Consider the following 24590-nt stretch of genomic DNA (forward strand, 5'->3'; position numbering starts at 1 on the left):
CTGCAAGACTAATACAAAAAGATAAAATACAATCTAAAATATCCCATGAATGATATGAATTTTATTGAAATCAAATAAATTAGATTGAGAGAAAACTTTAATCTTTCAATTGCTGAGATGTTACTCAGATGCACTCTGATGCACACAGATGATGCACTTAACCCCTATAGATCCTATCTATTTATGGGCGAGAGCAGAGGGTCTAGGATAAGTTATTAAGAGAGTTTCTTCAACAAGGTTATCTCCTAAGGAATCTTACTTTAATATTAACTTCTTTTCTATTGACCAATAACCATTAGAATCTAATCATATCTATAATATATTTTATCTAATTAAATAAGAACACATAATCTAACATGATAATGATCATCTTTTGATTAAGTTTGATTAGATATTATAAAATTAAATTGATTTTTTTTTATATTGAATCGTTTCCATTGGCTTCCTCGTCCTCCCGCTTTATCTCCGCTTACGCTATCATCACATCCTCCCTATTTTTATTCGCTTTCTCCTCCCCTACAAACGTGGGGCAAGAGATAAAGCTAAGTTGAGAAGGAGAGAGCCAAGAGAGAGAGTGAGGAGAAAGATGTCTTTCGATAGAGGGAGAGAGGGGATGATGGCCATAAAGTGGGAAGAGAAGTCAACGATGGCATTGAAGTCATATGATAAAGACTCATTATTATGAATTTTTTATAAATTAATTTATTATTACTTTAATATACTGAAAGAGATGGTTGACGTATATTCATTCGAGCAAAGGGACACTTTTGTAGGGAACACATGAAAGTAAATGTGTGGCTTTATAATACACTGCCATACACTGCCTATACTATAGAAAGGAATGAAACAGCGTTTACACCAAATACTAAATATTCAAGGATAATACTTGTTTATCTCCTATTAAGTGGATAGAATCTTAGTATTTATCTCTATCATGATATTTTATTGAGAGTCACCAGAATACCTTACATAACGTAGATAAATTTGTGTAATTTCACACTTTTTTACTTGTTGGCTATATCCATATTTCTGTAATACCACGGATTTAATTGTTGAAGAAATCGAATTAAAGATTCTCGTTCAGAATTAAAGAAATCGAATTAAAGAAAATCTTGAAAGAGGTAAATATGGAATGATAACTTTTCATTTTTCACATATTTTATATCCTCAATCAATTTATAATTTAAAGATCAATCACAGATTTAATTGTGTGATTTGAGTAATTAATTATTCGGTACAATATTCATGGCTACTCCAGTCTTCGACAGGCGACTTAGATGGAGATACTGTTGGGGATTCCCCTGCCGGTGATCCCAACCCCACTGCTCGGGAAGAGCAAGGTGTAAGGCATCTTGGCCGGGCCATTGCGGTTCTTCAAGCTCGGGTCGCCGTTCCTCTTCATGATCTCCGCCTCGATCGCCTTGAGTCGCTCCCCGAAGCGCTCGAACGCCTTCACCGCCCTCTCATCCGACGTCCATTCCGGCGTGTCCCGTTGTCCCAGGTACACCTCGTCGGACGCATGGTTCGACAGGATCTCGATGGTGGAGAGACCCAGCACCGTGAGCAGCTGGCTGGTGATGGTCTTCAAGAACACTTTGTCCGGGTTCTTCTTCAGCTCCTCGTACTCCGGCGTGCCCGGCTCCGGCATGAAGCGCCGGCTCATGGTTGGCCGGTTCGGCAGGTACCCGGCGTAGGGATACTGCCCGAAGTTGATGGCGGCGTGGAGCGCAGAACCGATCCAGATGATGGTGGTGCATGCCTCGATTAGCTCGGATGTTGTGAGCATGGCTGGCCACCAGGGCTCGTCCTTTTTGTCACCATGGCCGACCTCGCGGACCTCCTTCCACCAGGCCTGTAGCTCGGCGTCAGCTTTCACGACGTCGTTCGTCGGGTAGTAGATTGCACAGTACTCTCCGACCCATGTCTCGATCGCATGCCATATCTGAAGTCCGTCCACGGCATAAGGGTAATCCTCGATCAGCAGGCAAAGCCTGTCGTCTCGGTCCTTCACCGCAACTCCTCTGCACAGAGATGAATCTTTGGGTCATGCACGGAGTAGAACTCCTCGTGAGACACGATTCGAGCTTTCGAGGATTCGTACCTCTTGATCAGATCAGCGGGGAGAGCCTGCTCCCGGAAATTCCAGCTCTTGTAGACCGCGGAAGACAACTCCAACGCGTACCTCCCTGGGAAGACCGTCAACTCGAATATGCCACCTGCGGGGATGAGGGTCTGCCGGGCCAAGGCGTTGATGGTCATCGTGTCGCGGTAATGCGGCGACAGAAGCTTGTGGATCGGGTGGATCACGCTCAGGTGTCTGTGCGTCGCGATCACGAACGGCTCCATCACCGCGTGTGTGTTGAGCCTGCGATCGAGGTAGAAGAATGGTGATCAGGCGGACGAACAACAACAGGGACTCAGAACAGAGCATGCTGCGATTCTGTAAGCACCAGTGGCTGATGAGGCCATGGTAGCCGGAGTCGGTGACGGCGGCGTAGGCCTTGGCCAGCTGCCAGATTGATCCTTCCACGCCGCTTTCAGCCGGTGTGTACACCCTGCTGACGGCGCCATGCTGCTCTCCGTCCGGGTGAGGCAAGCTGAGCTCGATCGCCAATGGCTTTAGCGTGGAGTCCTGCTTCAGGAATACCAGAGTTCTGGAGGCATATACTTTGACGGCGAGAGCGTTGATGCGGTTGAGGTAGGGGATGTATGCATCATGATGATCCAAGATGAAGAGCTTGTTCTGCTCCAGTGCCTTCAGGAGGGAGGAAAGGAACACGATGAAGCAAGACTACTTCGCTACCGTTACAAGCATCACATCAGATAAGCTTCTCACCTGATGCACGGTTCGTCCGTCAAGGTGGTGCTCTATGTGGGCTGCAGTTATCGTGCTGGTATGGTCGCCATACTTGCGAGGATCAAGCTTGCTCGTGGGAGGGAACTCCTCGAGACGCCTGATGACCACTGGGTTCAAACCCGCAAGCATTTCGCGAGTGAACTCTTCGTCGGTTCGCCACGCAGTCTTATCCACTGCCAACGGAATCAAATGATCATCAACTCGTCCGATCCAACGCAGTTAATCTACAATCGGGGTTGTTACCTTGGATTACTTGGGGCTTAGGGAGCTTGAGCAGGCCCTGGCCACCCTCGACGCGCAGCAGCTCCCGTATCATCTCAAATGGAACTCGCTGTCGGAGCTCCTCAAGCAGGGGAGTGTGGGGCACCGGAAGGCCGCCCTCGTAGAGCTTCAGCACGTCCTCGAACGAGTCGAACTCCTTCGGGGTTACGTCCGCAATGGCTTGCAGCACGGGGAGCACTCCTGTGACGACGCCCTTGAGGGCATACGTGAGGAAATCGGCCATCTTAAGGTGTCCGAAGTGCTCATCCCGGGGCACGTAAATGTTCAGGTCCAGCTGCGGCAGCCTGCTCTCCGACTTGGGATCTATTATGTCAAACACATAGACGACATCAGATCAGAGAATGATGCGAACAAAAGAGGTCTATGATCAAGTGTTACCAGTCTTTGTCGGTGGCCGGCCGGTCCTCCCACGTCGAGGGTAAGGGTGCTCCGGCGTCCCTCCGAGGATGGGCCGAGCCAAGTCCTTGGACTTGTCTGGGCTACCGAGATCGTTGTAGTAGTCGTAACGGTAGACGCGGTCCCATTCCTGCAGCTTCCCGGCGACGTTATCTCCCTTCAGGTTACAGAGTTCTTCTTCCCTGTATCGTTTCAGCGGCAGTGGTGTGTCTCCCGGAAGATACGTCTGCAACAGGTCGATGCATGGTGAATGGAGACTCAAAGATGCCAATCTCATCTGTGTTATATATAGAGTTGGTAGATACTGACGGTGTTAGCGAAGAAGACGCGGTCGTATTTGTACTTGCCGGCCGGGTAGACCCAGGAGTTGCAGACGAAGTGGATGCGGCCCTTGCCGGGGAAGTCCTCGAGCGTCAAGGTCTTGAGGAAGAACTCGGAGCCGAGGTTGTTCTTGACGATAACGGCGCCGGGAATCCCGTTCTTCTCCTCGCAGTGGAACGTCACGTGGTAAGCAGTTTCGCCGGCAGCGAGGGAGGGCAGCAAAGTGATGTGCTGTTCCAAATATGCCTCCTCCCCGACGACCCCTCGATTCCCATTATCTGCACATCAACGCTTCTATCATTTCCGCCAACTATGACAAGATGATGACAAGAAGAAGAGAGAAAGAGAGAGGGAGCAGCTCACTAGGGTCGCCGACGGTGGCGCTGATGAGCTGGAAGGAGATGCATCGGCCGAGGAGCTCGAGCACGTTGTCGATGACGGTGCCGCCGAAGTCGTTGAAGCCGAGGACGTTCTTCCGGATCAACACCACCGTTCCTCTCACCTTCACCCCATGCGACCCGCCGCCGACGATGTGACTCAGCATGTCTCCAAGTAGCGTCATCGTGCAACAGGAGCCAGAGACAGAGAAGGAATGGTGTGCTGAGGTGTGTGGTGGAAGGGGCTACTTATAGATTGTTCTTGGATCGAAGGGTGCAGATTACTTATGCACGTGATGCAGTCTCTCCCTTATCTTAAACCGAGCATGCCAAGAGAACCCATCTCAATCTAATTCGAAAACACTAGATGAGATTATACCCATGTGACATTTATTTGTCATATATCATCGACCGGAGAATACAGCACAAAGTTACATGTCTCGTAAGTCAAAACGCACCGAAGTTTCAGAACACGTGTCCGTTCACGAGGCTAGATTCGATTGTCCAAATATTCAATCACTATCACCATTGGATCGTATTAAGGCCGTAAAAAGATGAAAAAGGGTGAATCAACACATGAGATCGAATCACATGTGTTGTGGGAAACAACCGTAAGCCGTGGTCTCGGGGCCGACGCGGCTTGGTTCGGGTCCGAATGCGGGGGATCTCGCGCTGCGTTCCTCGGGACAGCCGGGGTGGCCGGTTGCAATGGTCCGGGCGGGACGTTGCGTGTGGAGCGAAGCCTCGCCGCGGCACCGGGAAGGTGCGACCTCACCTTTGTTCCTGCACACAGGTCGGGTCGGAAGCTCGGCCCGACCCCTCCGACGATCAAGTTAGATGATGTGGAAGGGAGTTTTTCTAGTGAAGAAGTGTCCCCTCCCTTCGTTTAGAACTCGGGGGTATTTATAGGGTAGTTTAGCATTACCTGATGTGCCTGCCTGCGGGAGGCAGGATCGTACCTCTGATGGCGTCTGACATTGCTATTGACGTTGCGTGGGGAACCGACTTGCCGCAGGGTATGGGCGAGGGTCGGTTGTCATCCTCCTTTGCCTCGGTCAAGCGCGCGGGGTAAGACAGCGATGAAGTCATTGTCTGAGAGCGGATGACGTCAGGGCGTGTCGAGTCAGCATTATTGTTCTCCTCCTCGGGCAGAGTGGCGCCCAGGTGAGGCCGACGTCGTGACACGTCATGTCGCCATTATTACCCCTATCATATTCCCTCCCCTCGGAAGAAGCTATGCGTCGGTTATTGCAATTGGGGGGAGTCCGAGGCATGGCTTTGTCCCTCGGTGTCGCAGCAATCTCAGGCGACATGAGGTCGAGCTTCGTCTCGGGCGGTCAAGCGAGAGTAGAGAGGATCACGACGCAGGCGGGCAGACCGCGCAAGTGTGGTCACGATGGTCATGCGACCGAGTAGCACGATGCAGGCGGACAGACCGCGCAGGTGTGGTTGCGATGGTCATGCGGCCGAGTAGCACGACGCGGGCAGACAGACCACGCAGGTGTGGTCTCAGGCATTATGCGGCCGAGGAGGTGGCCTCAGGTGTTATGTGGTCGAGGAGGTGGCCTCGAGCATCATGCGGCCGAGGAGGTGGCTTTGGGTAGCCTGCAGCCGAGGAGCACGGCGCAAGCGGGCCGACCGCGCAAGTGTGTCTCGGGAGCATGGGGCTAAGGAGCACGACGCAGGCGTACTGGCCGCGCGGGTGTGTCTCGGGAACATGGGGCCAAGGAGCACGACGCAGGCGGGCTGGCCGCGCGGGTGTGTCTCGGGAACATGGGGCCAAGGAGCACGACGTAGGCGGGCTGACCGCGCAGGCATGTCTCGGGAACATGGAGCCAGGGAGCACAACGCAGGCGGGCTGGCAGCACAGGTGTGTCTCGGGAACATGGGGCCAAGGAGCACGACGCAGGCGGGCTGGCTGCGCAGGTGTGGTCTCGGGCATTATGCGGCCGAGGATCACGACGCAGGAGGGCAGACTGCGCAGGCGTGGTCGCGATGGTCATGTGGCCGAGTAGCACGACGCAGGCAGACAAACCGCGCAGGTGTGGTTGCGATGGTCATGCGACCGAGTAGCACGACGCGGGCGGGCAAACCGCGCAGGCGTGATCGCGATGGTCATGCGACTGAGTAGCACGACGCGGGCGGACAGACCGCGCAGGTGTGGGCTCGGGCATCATGCGGCCGAGCAGCACGGCACGGTTTGACGACCCGAGAAGCTACTTGTGTTTCTTTCCCTCCTTGCCTACTTAGCAGTAGCGGGAGTTGGAAAGCTGTCGTATTTAATTTCCTTTCTGAGGGGACTGGTTGCTTTTGCCGCACGCTTTCGGGCATTGAGATCGAGGCGCCAGCCTGCTGCCGCTTCAGCGGGGTTGCCACATTAGGCTTTCATTAAGGCGGGGCACCTTTTGGTCGTTTCCGATGCGATGTGACGGTTACACACGTGCGCGGGTGGGCTGCCGCCCATTCTCGGGAGGGGCGCTGGTTCTGGCGGTGTATCTCCTTTAAATAGCGGACGCCCGGCTTTGCTTCTATCTTTTGCTGCTGAGTCTCCCTCTTCTGGCCTTGCCGTCCCCTTTCCAATCTTCTGCTTCCTGCGTCGTCCTCCCCTTCTCCGTAGCACCTCCTTGTTAAGGTCAGTTGAGATGTCATCCTTTCCTCCTTCCCCTTCTTCCCCTTTCCGTGTGGTTGAGGGGGGACGTCCTTCGACACCCCCCGTAGAATCCTCGATGGGGAAGCGGCGCATGACCTAGAGGCCTTGATGTGGCCACACGATATTGACTCCACCGTGAGTGGATCTCTGCTGGGGGGACTCCGGGAGCGCTATTGCATCCCGGAGGATCACACCCTTAGTGCCCCAGAGCCGGGGCAGCGGGCGTACGACCCTGTCCCGAAGGGTTTTGCGTTGACTTTGGATGCCCTGGAGGTGGGTCTGCGCTTTCCCCTTCATCCCCTCATTGTGTCTTGTTTGTCTTTCTGGCGGATTTCGCCATCCCAAGTGGCGCCGAACTCTTGGCGTTACCTAGTGGTATTCTTGGGGGAATGCCACTACGGTAGTATCACACCCACCCTCAACCTCTTTCTTTCATGTTACCGTCTTTCCAAGGGTTCGGGGGGTTACTTCCTGTCCGCCCGGACGGGCTTTCGAGTCGGAGGGGCCCCTTCCAGTAATAAAGGGTGGAAGGGGAGGTTTTTTTACATTTGCCGTGCACGGGACTGGGGTTTTGGGGTTCGGTGGTCCGCGAGGGCGATCGACAATACCACCCCATGTTTGGGCGAAGCAGAGCGTCAAGATCTGGGGAGGCTCAAAGAGATTCTCCCCAGGTCGCAGGCCATCCAGAACATGACCGAGCGATGGCTGGCCGAGGCGGGTCTCAGCTCGATGCCTTTGGGTACGTTAGTGACGTTTGGTTCGGGTGTTCGCGTGGTTGATTTCGGGTACTAACATTTTCTCTGTCTCTTGCAGAAATGGTGAAACTCTGGTCGCTTCTGGGGGGTCAGGCGTCGTAAGCTCCTCCCCCAGCTCCGCCGGCCGACCCACAAGCCGGCTCGGAGGACGCCCCGTTGGAGGTCGAGGCCGGGCGCCCTTTGAAGAAGGCGAAGACAACACCCTTGAAGGGGCCTGAGGTAAGCCCCCGTCGGGGTGTGGCCGGGCCTAGTCGGCGGGCGACTGGGAAGGGTCTGCGCCCTATCTCCGTACGCAACCTGTGCCGACTGCCAGCTAGGGACGGGGAGCCGTTCCTAACGTGGCTGATGAGCGAGATCCCACTCGGGGAGTCCAGCGAGCCCCTGGTCGCCCGCTGGGGGGGCTTGTCCCGGGGGGACAGAGTGTGGGCCAGCAGGGATCCCTCCGCAGCGTTCCTCCGAGGCACGCTTCATCCCGATATGGCTCGGAATTTGTACGTCCTGCCCTCGGAGGTGCTGCTCAACAAGTCTGCCCAATCACTGACCTGGGTAAGTGCGTCTCCTCTTTTCCTGTTTTGTTTTGTCTGTCCGACGCCAACCTTCTTAACTTGTCTCTCCTTTTGCAGGGCCTCCATTATGCGACGGCCCTGATGGACAGGGTGCGTGACGTCGGCCGGGTCATCGGGGGCCTCGTCAACCGCAACGCCGAGCTTCACTGCCAGGTAGAGGAGGTCCGAGCCGGGGCCGGCCCAAAGGCTGTGGCGGCCACCGAGAAGCGCGTGGCAGATTTTGTGGCGGAGGCGGCTCGCCACTGGTCGGAGCTCGAAGCCTCCAAGAAAGCAAACGAGGAGCTCCAGAAAACAATAAGGGTGGAGCGGACCAAACTCCGCCTGTTGAAGACGGAGGCGAGCGCCCTCAGTAAGAAGCTGGAGGAGGCGAAGGTCGAGACGAGAGCAGCCTCGGAGGCACTAGCGGAGGAGGCCCGTCTTCGACCCGCCAGAGATAAGGAGCTCCTCGAGGCATACAAGAAGTCCGAGGGTTTTGAACTCGGGCTAACGCAGACGGGGTGGGTGTCCTTTGAGTATGGATACTGAATCACCACGTCCCGTTTCCGCGCTCGCCACCCTGGTCTTGAGGTGGAGGAGGACCCCTTCACTCCCCACCCCGAGGATCAGGGGGCAGACATGCCCGAGGAGGTCCCCTTCGACGACCGTCTGGACGTTCCACTATAATAAAGAAGGGTCTTGTATTTTTGTTTTCTAAGTTGCTAGTTGGTTTTGTAAGTCAGGGTCGAGTCCTGTAAGTTGAGTCCTGTAAGTTTGTTTTTTCTTGAATAAAAAAACTTTTTCTCCTCTCGTGTGTCGCTTTCTTCTTCCTTCCTTCAGACAAAGACTTCTTCCCTTAGACGAAAAACTTCATTTAAACGAAAAACTTCTTAAGGTTCTGGACGTTCCATGTTCTCGACAAAGAAGAAACGTCCATTGTCGCGAGCCGGTATGTACCCGGTCGGATCACCTCGATGACCCGATAAGGTCCTTCCCATTTGGGGGCCAACTTCCCCCTCTCTCGGGTCGGGTCGCTGACTTCGGTCTTTCGTAGGACTAGGTCGCTTAACTTAATTGGTCGGGGTCGTACCTTCTTGTTGTAGACCCTTGCGACGGCCCTTTTATAAGAGAGGGCCTTCACGTGTGCGTCGGTGCGTCACTCCTCGAGCACGTCGAGGCTGACTCGGAGTCATTCGTTCGAGACCTTCTAGTCATAGCCTCCTGTCCGAAGGGTGGCAATGGCTACCTCGGGCGGCAGGACAGCTTCGGTTCTGAACACAAGGCTGTAAGGGGACTCTCCAGTCGCGGTCTTGGGGGTGGTGCGTAGCGACCATAAGACGCTCGGGAGCTCGTCCGTCCAAGCCGATCGGGCTGCGAATACCCTTCTTTTGAGTCCGTCCAGAATGGACCGATTGGTTACCTCTGCTAGCCCGTTCGTCTGAGGGTAAGCCATCGAGCTGAACCTTAGCTGGATTCCGTGGTTCGCGCAGAACTCCCGGAACCTCCTACCGGCGAACTGGGGCCCATTGTCGGTGATGATGGTTTTGAGCAAGCCAAACCGAGTCACCAGGTTCCTCCATACGAACTTTTTTATTTGCCGCTCCGTGATCGTCGCCAGTGGTTCTGCCTCGACCCACTTTGTGAAATAATCCACACCCACGACGATGTAATTTTCGCTGCCCCGAGGCTGGGGGGAAAGGGCCGAGCAGGTCCAGACCCTATTGCGCGAATGGCCATGCGCAGTCGATGGGGGTGAGCGGGACCGCGGGCTGCCGGGGTGTGCGGGCGTGTTCTTGGCACGAACTACACCGTTGCACGTGGGCCTTCACGTCCCGACACATGGTCGGCTAGTAGTAGCCTTGGCGAAGTATTTTGTGTGCCAGGGTTCGCCCGCCGATGTGTTCCCCGCAGATTCCCTCATGGACCTCAACCAGAACTGTCTAAACTTCGTCAGGCTCCAAGCACCAAAGGAGGGGGTATGTGAAAGACCGCTTGTAGAGCCGTCCACCCACCTCGGTATACCACGCATGCGTGCGACGCAGGCGCCGGGCCGTCGCTTTGTCGGGCGGAAGAGTCCCGTCCCGTTTGAAGCGCAGCAATTCTTGTACCCAGGTGGTAGGTGCGCCACCCGAGGTTGCCGCTGTGATTTCGATGGCACGGGCAGGCAGCTCCTCGACCTCGGACCCGAATTCGGGGGCTGGCTTTGATGCCAGTTTAGCTAGCACGTCGGCTCGCTCGTTTTCTCCCCTCGGGATGTTAGATAATGTAAAATGAGGGAACTTAGCGGTCAGGTTCTTTACCTGTGCTAGGTACTTCGCCATGGTCGGGTCCCGGGCCTCGTATCCCTCGCGGAGTTGCTCGGCTACCAGCTGCGAGTCGGTGAGGACGCGGATGGCGACCACCTGCATCTCGAGGGCCAACCTGAGTTCTGCTAGGAGCGCCTCGTATTCCGCCTCATTGTTAGTGGCCTAGAACCCGAAGCGGAGGGAACGCTCGAACGACCGCCCATCGGGAGCTTGCAACACCAGCCCCGGGCCGGTGCCTTTTGAGTTGGCTGATCCGTCGACGTGCAGGACCCAGGCCTCGGGAGGTTGTTCGAGACCTTCGTCCCCGATTTGGGTTAATTCTGCGATAAAGTCGGCCACGGACTGGGCTTTGATAGCGGTCCTGGGCACGTATTGTATGTCATGCTCGCCGAGCTCCACCGCCCATTTGAGAAGACGTCCTGCAACATCAAATTTAGACAAGATCTGCCGAAGCGGCTGGTCAGTAATGACCTCCACCGGATGAGCCTGGAAGTAGGGGCGTAGCTTCCGGGCAGACAGCACGAGCGCAAGTGCCAGCTTCTCGATTGGTGGGTATCGTTCTTCGGGCCCATTCAAGACGTGGCTGGCATAGTAGACTGGAAGCTGTTCGCCGAAATTTTCCTTGACCAGGACGGAACTGACTGCGTGCTGGGAGGCAACCATGTAGATGCCTAGCTTCTCCCCCGGAGAGACTGAGGCAAGTCGGGGGAGGTTGGCCAAGTGTTGCTTCATTTGCTTGAGGGCTTCCTCGCATTCTTCCGTCCACTGAAAATTTTTCGGGTTCTTCAATGCTCTGAAGAAGGGGAGGCAGCGATCACCTGATCGGGCAAGGAAACGGGACATGGCGACAAGCCTCCCATTAAGGCATTGTAGGTCTTTGATCATCTGAGGTGACTGCATATTGATGATCGCCTGGACTTTCTTCGGGTTGGCGTCAATTCCTCTTTCGTGTATGATGAACCCGAGGAACTTTCCCGAGGTAACGCCGAAGGCGCACTTCGCGGGGTTGAGCCTCATGTCGTACTTGCGCAGCGTGGCGAACACCTCGGCCAGATCAGCCAGGTGGGCTCCCGCCTCTTGGCTTTTGACAATCATGTCGTCGACGTAAACTTCCATGTTCCGCCCGATCTGGTGGGCGAACATCTTGTTTACGGTTCTCTGGTATGTAGCCCCGGCGTTCTTCAATCCGAAGAGCATGACCTTGTAGAAGTAGACCCCTTGATCGGTGAGGAAGGTCGTATGCTCTTGGTCTTCGGGTGCCATTCTGATCTGGTTGTATCCCGAGAAGGCGTCCATAAACAAGAGGCGGGTGTGTCCGGCCGTAGCGTCGACCAACTGGTCGACTTTTGGAAGGGGATAGCAATCCTTCGGGCATGCATTGTTGAGACTGGTGTAATCAACGCACATCCTCCAGCTTCCATTAGCTTTCTTGACGAGGACTACATTGGATAGCCATTGTGGGTATCTAGCTTCTTCTATGAAGTCCGACGCCAGAAGTCGGCCCACTTCTTCCCGTATGGCCAACTGCCGATCAGGGGCCTGCCGTCTAGGTTTTTGTTTTACCGGGCGGGCGTCGGGTGAGATATTGAGGTGATGCTGCGCTACCTCCGGGTCGACGCCCGTCATGTTAGAGGGCGACCAAGCGAAGACGTCGGCATTCTTCTGTAGGAGGCCGACGAGCTGTCTTCGTTCTTGCTCGGGTAGCTCCGACCCGATCTTAACCGTTTGCTCCGGCCGATCCTGTAGCAGCGGCACGTCGATGGTGGACCCCCTCGGCTCAGGATGGGAGGCTGGCTTCTTCGCCTCTTGGAGGTCCGCCAACGGTGGTTCGATCCTGGCCCTCTTGTGTAATGAAACGGCGGTCAGGTAGCAGCGCTTGGATTCTCGGGGACTTCCTACGACCTCTCCGGTCCCAGCGTGGGTCGGGAACTTCACAGTCTGGTAGTAGGTTGAGACGATGGCTCTGATTTTGTTGAGGGTCGGCCGGCCGAGAATGGCGTTGTATGCAGCGGGGAGGTCGATTACCAGGAAGGTGGTCATCATTGTCTTCGACCTCGGCGGGGCTCCCAGGGTCAAGGGTAAAGTGATCGCCCCTAGCGGCGAGATTGAATCACCGGTGAATCCGGTGAGTGCCGAGAATATCGGCTTCATGTTGTCTCCGGATAAGCCGAGCTTTTGGAAGGCGTCGAAGTAGAGTATGTCGGCCGAGCTCCCGGTATCGACCATGATCCTCCTTACTTGTGCATTGGCTATTCTGGCCAATATCACGAGCGCATCGTCGTGCTCGGTTTGTTCGGATGTCCCGGCCAGGAAGGTGATATTAGGCTCGGGCCCGTGCTTGGGAGCTTCGGCCGGAGCGGCTCTGGCGTACGCCTTTCTTCTGGTCATAGAATCCTCGCCAGATGCGGGGCCGCCAGCTATTACGTCGATGTGTCGTTTGATAGGACCCTCCGGGCGTGGTGAAAGTTCCTTGTCCAGCCGAAGGTACTGGCCGAGGTGTCCCCTATGAATGAGCTCCTCAATTTGCCTTTTCAACTCCCGACACTGTTCAGTGTCATGCCCATGTTGCCGGTGGAAGCGACAGTACTTCGATTGGTCCGCCAGCGCCCGCGGACTCCTCATCGGGTAAGGCTCTTTGAGCAGTCCCTTCTCCCTTATGTGGAGGAATATTTCCGTTCGGGACGAGTTTAAGGCGGGGAGAGGGGGCCTCGATGCTGGCGGGTCGGATCTGTCTAACCGACGTCGAGACGCAGCGGGTTGCTGCTGCCGGGGCGGCTCCGGCTTGACCCTTTTGTGCTCTTCGCGCTTCCCGGCCATCCATGTCTCTGCGGCGACGAACTGGCTCGCCCGCTGGAGCATCTCGGGTACCGTCATGGGGGGTCGCTCCACTAGAGACCAGAAGAACCTGGAGGGCCGCAGGCCTATCATGAACGTCTGTATCAATAGAGAAGGGTGAGCGTCTGAGAGTCCTCGGATCTGCGTCGTAAAACGGTTTACGAAGTGGGAGAGGGGCTCGTCCTCCCTTTGGTAGAGTCCGAGGAGCAACGCCACGGACGGCTTCGGACGGGCGTAGGCCAGGAAGTTGAGCTCGAAGTCTCGAGCGAGCTAGTCGAAGGAAGAGATGGTCCCGGTCTTCAGGCTGCTGTACCATGCGCGGGCCAGTCCCCTCAAGGTCGTTGGGAACGCCCTGCACATCAAGGCGTCAGAAGTCCCATATAGCACCATTTGGGCGCGAAACACGGCCATGTGATCCGCGGGGTCAGTGGCGCCATCATAGGCGTCCAGGGATTGGAGCCAGAAGTGTGGTGGAATCACTTGACCTTGTATTTCGGGTGCGAACGGTGACCCTTGGTATCCGTCTGCCCCGAGCTCCCCCTTTGACCTGCGAACCTCCTACTGTACTTCGTCGAGGCGTTGATTGAAGAGGCGCAACTGGGCTCGCCGGGCGTTCGTCGAGTCCGCGGGTGGCACCTCAGGCTCTGGGCGACTCGACGTGCCTTCCGCCTCTCGGTCCCCGAGCTGGGCCGTTCAGTTTCGAGGCGAAATTGGGCGCTCGGGGAGTGGCGCATGCGTCCGGGCAGGGGGCTCACGCTGTTGCAAAGGCTGGGTTGCATGTGGGGGCGTCGGTTGGGAGACGAGCGGGATGATAGTCTGCATCACGCCCGCCAGCGCTCGGACTTGGTGAGCGAGATCGTGGAAGGCTTCGGGCGAAACAGGCGGCGGGCCAACGAGGACGTCGGGTGGCGACAAACCCGGGTCGTTGAACAGCCGCCAGTAGCACTCCGATGTCATGGCAGGGCGTTCGTCGTGGGGTTCATCACGCAAGGGATGTTCTTCTGGGGTGTTGACCGGACGCGACCCCATGGCTGCGGGTTCGCCAGAGTGGATCTGCTGATCGCTCGACATTCGACCCTCCTTCTAGCGCCAAAATGTTGCGGGAAATAACTGTAAGCCGTGGCCTCGGGGCCGATGCGGCTTGGTTCGGGTCCGAATGCGGGGGGATCTCGCGCAGCGTTCCTCGGGATAGCCGGGGTGGCCGGTTGCAATGGTCCGGGCGGGACGTTGCGTGTGGAGCGAAGCCTTGCCGCGACGCCGGGAAGGTGCGACCTCGCCTTTGTTCCTGCACACAGGTCGGGTCGGAAGCTCGGCCCGACCCCTCCGACGATCAAGTTAGATGATGTGGAAGGGAGTTTTTCTAGTGAAGAAGTGTCCCCTCCCTTCGTTTAGAACTCGGGGATATTTATAGGGTAGTTTAGCGTTACCTGATATGCTTGCCTGCGGGAGGCAGGATCGTACCTCTGATGGCGTCTGACATTGCTATTGACGTTGCGTGGGGAACCGACTTATCACAGGGTATGGGCGAGGGTCGGTTGTCGTCCTCCTCTGCCTCGGTCAAGCGCATGGGGTCAGACAGCGATGAAGTCGTTGTCTGAGAGCGGATGACATCAGGGCGTGTCGAGTCAGTATTATTGCTCTCCTCCTCGGGCAGAGTGGCGCCCAGGTGAGGCTGACATCGTGACATATCATGTCGCCATTATTACCCCTATCAACATGTAAGGAGGTATCGGCCATAAAGAAATAATCTTGGATCAGCGTCGAGCTGTTTGTCCCATTTACAAACGCATCTATGACCAAGAATATGAAGTCAAAAGTAACTCTTTGGATGCACGCCTTGCCAAACCCACTAAGCCACTTGAGGTGGTTAAATTTTATGCAAACAAATAAAAAAATGCATGGCTGGATTCACGTTTCAATCACGTGCTTTTTTTTATTTTCTGATAGGCTGGCAAGGGGACCATGAAGAGACAGTGGCCATTGAGAAGATAAGAGTCCACATCATAAGCTGCAATAAAAAGGTACATGTGGGAATAATGTAGCAAGTGGCCAATTCACGTTGGTGGTCCAACCAACCCTTGAAATATCATTCATGTAGGGTCAAGATGGAAAAGGATTTAATAATTATATTTAACATAAAATGGGAAAAAAATATTTTAAATTTGTTTTAATATCAATGAATAATATTTTTTGTGATATAGAGAATTTTTCGGGTCATGTCTTATTCTATTATTTTTGGTTATATATGATAAGTTAAATTTTTTTTCTTTCTTTCTCATCCTTATTTATATTTCTGATCCTCAATTTGTGGTCATGTCTACCTCATTGTCTATCGCTACTCTCAATAACGAGATAAATAAATGATAAATCGATGTAAAATATTATTATTTCTTTCATAAATGAGTATTTTTAAATTCGATTTAATATCAGTGAGTAATATTTTTTGTGATGTAGAGACCCTAATAACACATAATAAAAAGCAGTAATATCCTTTTTTTTTCTCTATGACTCTACGTAAATAATCTATGAAAATATATTTACTTTATAAAATCCTAGTGATGAGTCTCGTTCCTCCATCTTTAAGATACTTGTACGTAAAAATCGATTACGTGAAGAAATAAAAAAATCCTTTCGATTTAAGAAAAAAAAGAAAATTCCTCGTTCGAGTATGAAAGAAATATTTTATGATTTAATATTTATTTAATTTATATATATTGGGTCAAAGAGGAAGATTGAGATAAAAGATGAAAATAATTGTTTGATATTGATGTGAGAGGTGTATAAAGATATTTAGGTTAAAAATAAGTGAACCTTTAATTTGATCCCATTGTTGAGTTACGGTGTTTCACGTTTCAAGTCTTCTCTGGCCAACTTATTATAAGACCTCCAAGAATCCATAAACTATGTTGCATGTGACCTGATATTATTATAGGAGCAGGCTTCTCGGACTCATAAAATTAATTATTATTATGAAAATATAAAATTTAATTTAATTTAATGTTCCGATACTATTGTCTTGATTCCCACGCCGTGGTATTGAGTCCAAGGCAACATCGGTCTTAAATTAATGCTGAATTGTGGATATAGAATGTCTACTTGTATTATTTATCTCATTTATTGTAATGCATTGTTATTATCGTCTATCGTAAATGTAATCAAGCAACAAATTGGGATGCTTTTAAGAAAACGAGATCGGATAAATGTAACTTTGTATGGGAGGATCCCTCTCCTCCGATTAAGTCTTTTAATAGAATTGTTAGATCTTAATAGATGATTTTTTTTATATTAAATATATATATATATAAGAGAGGGTATTATCTTATTTTGAGCATTCAAATGCTCACCGTAATATTTTGATATAAAAAAACTCATCATATTAATAGATGATCAATTAATTTTTTATTTTCTAGTGAATATTTCAGTAATGAATACAGGCTGGCATCTTCTTTGCAAAGGTTGTCATGTGAGCTTGTGGATGCATCGTCCAATTCATATGTCACATGACATGACACATTCTTTTTTTTTTTTGGGTGGTGCTTAATGGTTATTTTGTATTGACAACTAATGATTGACCAATTTGCTCACTTTATTCCTTTGGATATGAACTGTTCATGTTCAATATCTTCATCTTGATGCCTTGACTTTTTCTTGACCTTTATTTGTTTATTCAAATAATGTGTGAATTATTCTTATGAATCATAGTAATAAAACCTGGACCGAACCGATCGGACGACAATGAAGGGATCATTTGAACTTAAAAAATATTTTAAAACCATTAATATTTTTGTTTACTATCGTCCATATTTAAAATTTTTTGGTGATAAGGTCTTGCAATTATAAAAACGAGAAAGAAAGAAAACCACTCTCTCTTCTCGACATGTTTGCTTCGTCTCCATCGTTCACTTTCATTAAATTAAAAATTTTATAATATTGTTTATATTTTTTATACTTCTATATAATATATATTTTTAACTTTATTTCATCTATTTAAAAATATTAAATCTATGATCCAATCACATTATATATATATATATAATATAGTATAGTATTTTCTTGAAAATATCCTTTTTTTTTTAGTTTTTTGAAAAGTTCCCTCATCCTTGCAACCTTTAGTATCATTAAGGCATCAACCACCTTTGTCCTTACTATTGTCTATTGATGCCGAGGTATCACTAAAGCACCGCTATAAGGCCCTTACTCTCACCCTCACCTTTATCTCCCTTATAATCGAAATTGTTATTATTTTCCTCGTCACTTCCGTAGGAGTGCATCCTCAACCCTCTCTTTTATCTTATAGATTCAAGCTTCTCATGCTATATCCTATCCTCTTCCATTGGTTAATCAGGGGAGCATAATATAATACTTCGACTAGTCCCACGTTAGAAGTGGGTAAGACTATGATTAACTTATAAATCAACTTCAGCATAATTATTTTGATCAACGATTTAGGTCAAGTAAAATTGATGGATCAATTAGCTTACCAAGTTTAAGTCGTGATATTTGACATGAAAGCTGACATAATATTTAAGCACGAGGACGTTAAGTCCTTAAATAAAAAAAATCATAATAATAGTTTAGTCTCACATCGGAAACAGGTAGGACTAAGATTGACTTATAAGGGTTTGTTGAGCGTTTTATTTTTAAAATTGACTTATTAAGGGTTTATTAAGTATATTACTATCAATATTTTAATCAGTGGTTTAGGTCAATGAAGTTGATAGATTAGTTAACCCATGGTCATGATATAGTGGTTTTGAAATGAAGTTGATAGATTAGTTAGCTTATCAAGCTCGTGTCATGATACATAGCAACTCAAGAAGGAGGTGTAGGTAAGGCATGATGTAATGGGTCATAGGTTATGTGAGGGAGGAAAGAGGGGAAGCCCTACCTTGGTTGCCTCCTTCCCTTCCAAAGTCAATAACTACGATGCGACGAAGGGTATCAGGGAAAATAAAATGACTATAATTTCAAGGAATGGATATTATGGGTCATGTGAAGGATTTTGTTTTGGATGAACATCTTGGTTATCAGCATATAGGGTTGTGCACCATCGAGGGAGAATTCTAAGTGTAGGTACTAGTGAATGCGGAGGGCTTGATCATACAAAGGTATGATAAAAGCAATTGAATAAGCGAACATTGCTACCAAGGAGGAAAATAGAATCGACGTGAGCTTTGCAATATTATAATGAAGGTCATACATGAGAGTTACAATTATCTTTTTATCAACCAAGGGGAATTGCTCGAAAGACAATGAGTCCAAAAGGATGTAGCTACCTAGAACAAAGCATGTGTTAGGTAGAATGGAGGTGAACTTAAGGGAAGAGGCCAAGAAATTTTGTAAGACCAGTGTCAACAGACTTCTTAAATAGTCAAGAGTGGGGATTTCGGGTTAATGCAAGAGTGCTCGACCAATGAACGAAATAGGCAGTACGCAATGCTGTACATTTTCTACTCATAGGAGTAAGTAGTAGAAACAAATAATATAAAAGATGGTATAATCCTAGAGGTGACAAAACTATTGGAGATTTGCTTTAAGTCAGAGTGAAAATTTACACTTTTTAGGCAAAACTTCCTGCATTTTGAAAGTTTGATAGTAATGAGAATACGAATTGCAGTAACTAATTCAATACAAAGAGTGCAAACACTTTGAGTGCTTCAAAAGTGTGGACAAAGAGCAAGCGAAGGCTAATAACATGCTCGATATATAGAGTACAACTCTCGAGGAAGCGGGCAAAATTAAGTAAACTTTTTCTTCTTAACTCTTAAGAGAATGTGTGAAATTAAGTTTCATAGTTCTCTTATCTATCCATCAGAGGAGCTTTGTGCTAGTCATATGTGCCCCGTAAGCCAGTCATGTGAGTGATGACACATGTGACATGACACACTCTTTTTGCTTATTATTATTATTATTATATTTTCTCACTTTATATATATATATATATATTGTGATGTTCATGGATGAGAATCGGATCGTGATAAGATTACAATAATGAGACTGATTTGTCTTTAAACACATACCTTAAATAATCTCTAGGTTACTCGAGAGGGACATCGAGATAATCGGACAGACTGGTATACTGTATACTTGTTCATATGATGGAGGCGGTTTGTCTCACAGCTACTCGTGTGGGGACACTAGGGATATAGTGCATGTGCTCATTGGAGAATAAGTTCACTTATTGATCTGCTCACAAAATGTTGGATGGTTGATGATACCTCATTGTCAGACAACAATTCCGTTATCCTAGTGGTGTATTTGGTCTTTAGACTTGAGACACCAAGGATATCTTGTATGATTACTCTACTCTTTGATACTAGACTTATAGGCCTGAAAGTTTTAGATCTAGCACAATCGGTCATCGGGAGTGGCAATCAATCTTACGAGGGCTATTGAGTGTTGATAAGGATTATTCGCTCTCAGTGTCATGAGAGAAATATCTCATGTGTTCTTGCTCAGACAAATTCCTAGCTGGGGTTATTCGGATTGAGAGGGAAAGAGTTCTCCGAGAGAATCTAATTAGAGCAAGACTCGAGTAGAAACTATATGGGCCTGACAACACCATACTCGATATATGGTATTTTGGGTATTAGATGGATTAGGAACTATAGGTACACAGTAACTGAAGACAAATAGGTCCAAAGGATTATATTCCCCTATATCATTTGAGAACTGCGACATAGTGGTATAATACGTTCGTAGTCGATGAATTGAGTGAATTATTATGAAGATAATAATTCACTGAGCTAGAAGGAATTCTAACAAGTATGACTCACGGCCAACTCGATATTGGGCCTTGAGGTTTACACACATATGATAGGTATCATAACGGATAGACATTTAGATATAAGATATCTGTTGGAACCCCTATTTTATTGGATATCCAATAAGTCCCTAAATTATTGGATCCTATGAGATTCAATAAGAGCTAATGAGATTATTAGATAGAGATCCACTAATATAAAAGGCTTGGGTGGTTGGTTGAAGATCCAGTACCCAATAAGGCAAGATCTATTATGGTTAAGTTGATATGGGGTCTCTATAAATATGAGGGAACTAAAGGGCCATAGGTTAGGTCTTTTTTGGTTGCTACCTCTTATTCTCATATCTCCTTCTCCTCCTTAACCAACAGGCCCTATTTGGGACATGTCGAGATTTGGGCAGTGATTCGAGAAGTGTCTTTGTAGACCCTATCATGTGGATCAATGCTAAAGAGGAGGATAGTTGACCTCCTTCATCCTTTCCCATAGATATATTGGAATTCATGGATATACGATCTCCCTAGATAATACAGCTATCTCATATGTGATTTTCGGTTTCACAGGTTTTTGCGCACAAATCTTCGCACGATAACAAACACTTTTTTTTTTGAAATCTAAAAATTTTGTTTATGTTCTTCTATTGTGCTTGTGATGTCACCTCTAAAATTTCCTACACTCTACACATGTTCGAAGACCCTTTGATGAAAGTGAAAAATAATAGTTGTCAAATTCTCACCAATGATGATTGGATCTATCAAAAGTAGACTATCTATTGTTGGAAAATCTTGGGGGCAACATCACATGCGCAGCGGAAGAACAAGAAAACAAAATCCCTGATTCCCAAAGAGATGTTCGTCGTCGTACGTAGATTGGTGCGTAAAATCCGCGAAACTGAAAAACTGCGTATATAATAGATTGTGTTACATAGGGAGATCGTATATCCCTGTTTCCTTGCAGATCTTTAGGAGAGGGTGAAGGAGGTCAAGCGTCCTCCTCTCTAGGGGTGATCCATACAGCAAGGCTGCGACGACACTCCTCAAAACTTCAGGCCTGCTCTGAGGTGGAGAGGGGAAGGAGAAGATGAGAGGCAAGCAAATGCTCTAGCCTATGAGGCTCTGAATCCCTCCTATTTATAAAGGTCCCCTGTCAAACCCTAATGGATCCTCCCCTAGTGGGTATTGGATCTGCATCTAATAACCCAAGCCTTTTAGATTAGTGGATCTCTATCCAATAATCTCTCATGGTCTCTTATTGGATCTCGTCCATGGGATCCAATAATTCAAGGGCTTATTGGATATCCAATAAGACAAGGGCTCCGTCGAAAATCTCATATCCGAACCTCTACTCATCGCAATGCCTACCATATGTTTGTGACCCTCTAGGCCCAATATCGAGCTGGCCGTGAGTCATACCTGTCAGAACTCCTTCTAACTCAATGAATTATTATCTCTGTAATAATTCACTCGACTCATCGACTACGGACGTACTAGGCCACTACGTCGTAGTCCCCAGATGATACAGGGGAATCCAATCCATTAGACCTGTCTGTCCTCAGTTATCGTGTACTTATAATCCCTCTTCCATCTAATATCCCAGAGACAGTATATCGAGCATGGTGTTGTCAGACCCATACGGTTTCTACTCGAGTCTCGCTCTAATCGGATTCTCCCGGAGAACTCTTTCTCTCTCAACCCGAATGAACCTAGCCAGGGATTTGTCTGATCAAGAACACATGAGATATTCCTCTCATGACGCCGAGAGTGGATGATCCTCTATCGACACTCAATAGCCCTCGTAAGGTCGACTACCACTCCCAATGACCAGCTATACTAGATCTGAGACAGCCAAACCTATAAGTTTGGTATTAAAGAGTGGAGCACTCATACAGGACATCCTTGGTATCTCAAGTCTAATGACCAGATAAACCACTAGGACTACGGAATCACAGTCTGACAATAAGACATCATCAACCATCCAGCATTCCGTAAGCGGATCAATCAGTGAACTCATTCTCCAATGAACACCTGTACTGTATCCCTAGTGTCCCTACACGAGCAGCTATGAGACCAACTGCATCCATGATATGGACGGGTATACAGCACACCAGTCTGTCCGGTTATCACGATGTCCCTCTCGAGTAACCTATGACCGGGATTATTTAGGATATGTGTTTAAAGGTGAATCGATCTCATTTTCGTGATCTCATCACGATCCGATTCCCATTGCACAAATCCAAGGACATCACAATATATATATATATATATATATATATATATATATATATATATATATATATATATATATATAAAGTGATATATATCAAAATATAATAAGCAAAAAGATTCTGTATCAAGTCACACGTGTCATCACTCACGTGATTGACTTGTTAGGCACCTATGACTAGCATCCATTTATTTACTAACAGAATACTAATAAAAAACGAAAATGAACATACTTAGAAGCATCAACTAAATAGAAGAGGAACCGATGGATAAATTTTGGTGAGGTAATATGCGTTAAACATCCAACAAGTTCAAGCGGCACGAGACGTTTAAGAGACTAGCGTATAACAATAAAAGTTTTTTCCTTCATCTGAAGGATATGTAGGAACTAACAAAGATCAACACAACTCGATTGACTCCGTACCAAAGTTAGAGTTATTGATGAGTTGAAATATCATAGTAGATCAAAGTTCGACTACTCAACAACAACGACAGAGAACGGTTAGGAGCTAAGAGGCACGTTGCAACTAGAGCAGAAGATTGAAGATTTAACGAAAATTAAGAGATGCAACGTCCGTAAAAACTTCAACGAGGATATAGAACGAATAAGTGGGGAAAAATATCACGAACAAAGTTGTAAATAAGGTGTTCAATATACTGCTTATGTATATCTATGTCTTTTGGTTTTATTCATATTTGCATAGCATATAAAGGGCTTATAGTAGACTTGACAACTCCATTTTAATTAGTTTTTATTGTTGCGTTAGGCTTATAAATATAGATTGTGTACAATCGTTACACAAAGATAAAACAAATCATCTAAACGATCATTTTAAAGGTTTTTGAACTCCATAAAATGATGTGGAGAGTTATATAGCACAACACCCAAGAGTTACCTGGATGACACATGATTAGATCGACCTTTGAGATAATGTCTATGACTAACTTATTATCTTGTTCCTGCGAACACTTGTGAAATTTTTTAATCGTGACAAATCATCAGAACTTACAAAATCCATATTTATAATTTATATACTTGTAGATCTCGAATTAAATACTTCATTTAACATATATTCTCTTTTATAAATTTTTAAAATATCATAAAAAATTTTAAAACAATTTATTCTTTACGAACATGCACGACTTAGACAAAACCAACTAAATTCATAATATATATATATGATTTGGGCTCGTCAAGTTCAAGCCCATTCAAGCTCCACCACCTTCTACAAGACTCTACGGTCCTTGAGCCCGACAAAATCCCACAAAACGCAATAAGATAATGATTATCCATTAGATAGTCGGCGTTAGAAGAGCACACAACAAAACACGAGAGAGTGCTGCTGCCCATGCGATCCCAAAATCGCCCTACCCCTCAGTACACCACCCACGCTACTGCTGCTCGTGGCGGTCCGCCGCCATGTAGTTGGACACCGCCTTGGTGCCCTCGGAGATCGCGCGCTTGCCGAGCTCCCCCGGCAGCACCAGCCGCACCGCCCCCTGGATCTCCCTCGACGACAGCGTCGCCTTCCCCGTGTACGTCGACAGCCTCGACGCCTCGCCCGCCAGCCTCTCGAACATGTCGCCCATCATGCCATCGAGCACCACCATCGCCCGCGACGATATCCCCATCCCCGGGTGCACATGCTTCAGCACCCGGAAAACGTACCTCTTGTACCCACGTCCCGTGCCGTCCATTTCCCCGCCATCCCCGCCGCTGAACCGCTTCTTCCTCCTCCTCCTCCGCCCTACCGCTCGCCCTTGCTTCTTCCTCCCCTTCTCCGCTTCCATTCCTTCTCCCCCATCCTTTGGTTTCTCCATGTCTCTTTGCGGGGTCTGCTCCACCTTCTTGGGAGTTCGAGGCACCGCTTCCTTGTCCTTGACCTTGTCGACCGCCGCCGCCTCTTCCTGCGTTTCCTTGTCAGTGATGGACTCTGCTTCCTTTCCCTCGCCTGCCGTCTCTTCCTGTTGTATTATGCTCTTCTCGAAAGGTGGTTCCGCTTCCTTCTCTCTGCTGGGCTCTTCCTCCTCTGCTTGCTGCCTTCCTTCGGGCTCCGCTTCCTTTCCTTCGCCTAGGTCCTCCTTGGGACCCTGAGCATCCTTGGCCTCGACCACGACCTCCACGAGCTTGGAGTCCCCAGGCAGGACCTCGACGCCATTCTGGCTGTCTCCACCGATGGAGACGACCTCGACGGTCTCCTCGATCACCGTCTTAGTCGTCTTCAGAACCCTCGAGGTGCGCTTCGGAGCCATTTCCTATTTCGCCCTCCTTGCTTCCGTGAGGCG

General features: G+C 48.9%; 3 protein-coding genes across 3 annotated transcripts; all 3 read right to left on the minus strand.

Annotated features, from left to right (window-relative positions):
- Positions 1–1100: 1100 nt before the first annotated feature.
- On the minus strand, positions 1101–4459 carry LOC135675470 (linoleate 9S-lipoxygenase A-like). Its single transcript, XM_065185632.1, has 8 exons — positions 4220–4459; positions 3845–4134; positions 3518–3761; positions 3101–3442; positions 2837–3030; positions 2451–2755; positions 2102–2365; positions 1101–2021 (listed from the first exon to the last, which is right to left on the minus strand). Exons 1-8 carry the CDS (start codon positions 4416–4418, stop codon positions 1274–1276), a joined length of 2586 nt encoding a protein of 861 aa, XP_065041704.1. The 5' UTR covers positions 4419–4459; the 3' UTR covers positions 1101–1273.
- Positions 4460–10648: 6189 nt separating this feature from the next.
- LOC135679305 (uncharacterized) lies at positions 10649–13360 on the minus strand. Its single transcript, XM_065192871.1, has 2 exons — positions 11747–13360; positions 10649–11644 (listed from the first exon to the last, which is right to left on the minus strand). Exons 1-2 carry the CDS (start codon positions 13358–13360, stop codon positions 10649–10651), a joined length of 2610 nt encoding a protein of 869 aa, XP_065048943.1.
- A 10125-nt stretch (positions 13361–23485) lies between these two features.
- On the minus strand, positions 23486–24557 carry LOC135675477 (histone H2B.3-like). Its single transcript, XM_065185662.1, has one exon. It carries the CDS (start codon positions 24555–24557, stop codon positions 23697–23699), a length of 861 nt encoding a protein of 286 aa, XP_065041734.1. The 3' UTR covers positions 23486–23696.
- Between the last annotated feature and the right edge of the window lie 33 nt (positions 24558–24590).

Source organism: Musa acuminata, chromosome BXJ1-1 (assembly GCF_036884655.1).
Source record: "Musa acuminata AAA Group cultivar baxijiao chromosome BXJ1-1, Cavendish_Baxijiao_AAA, whole genome shotgun sequence".
NCBI lineage: Eukaryota > Viridiplantae > Streptophyta > Magnoliopsida > Zingiberales > Musaceae > Musa > Musa acuminata.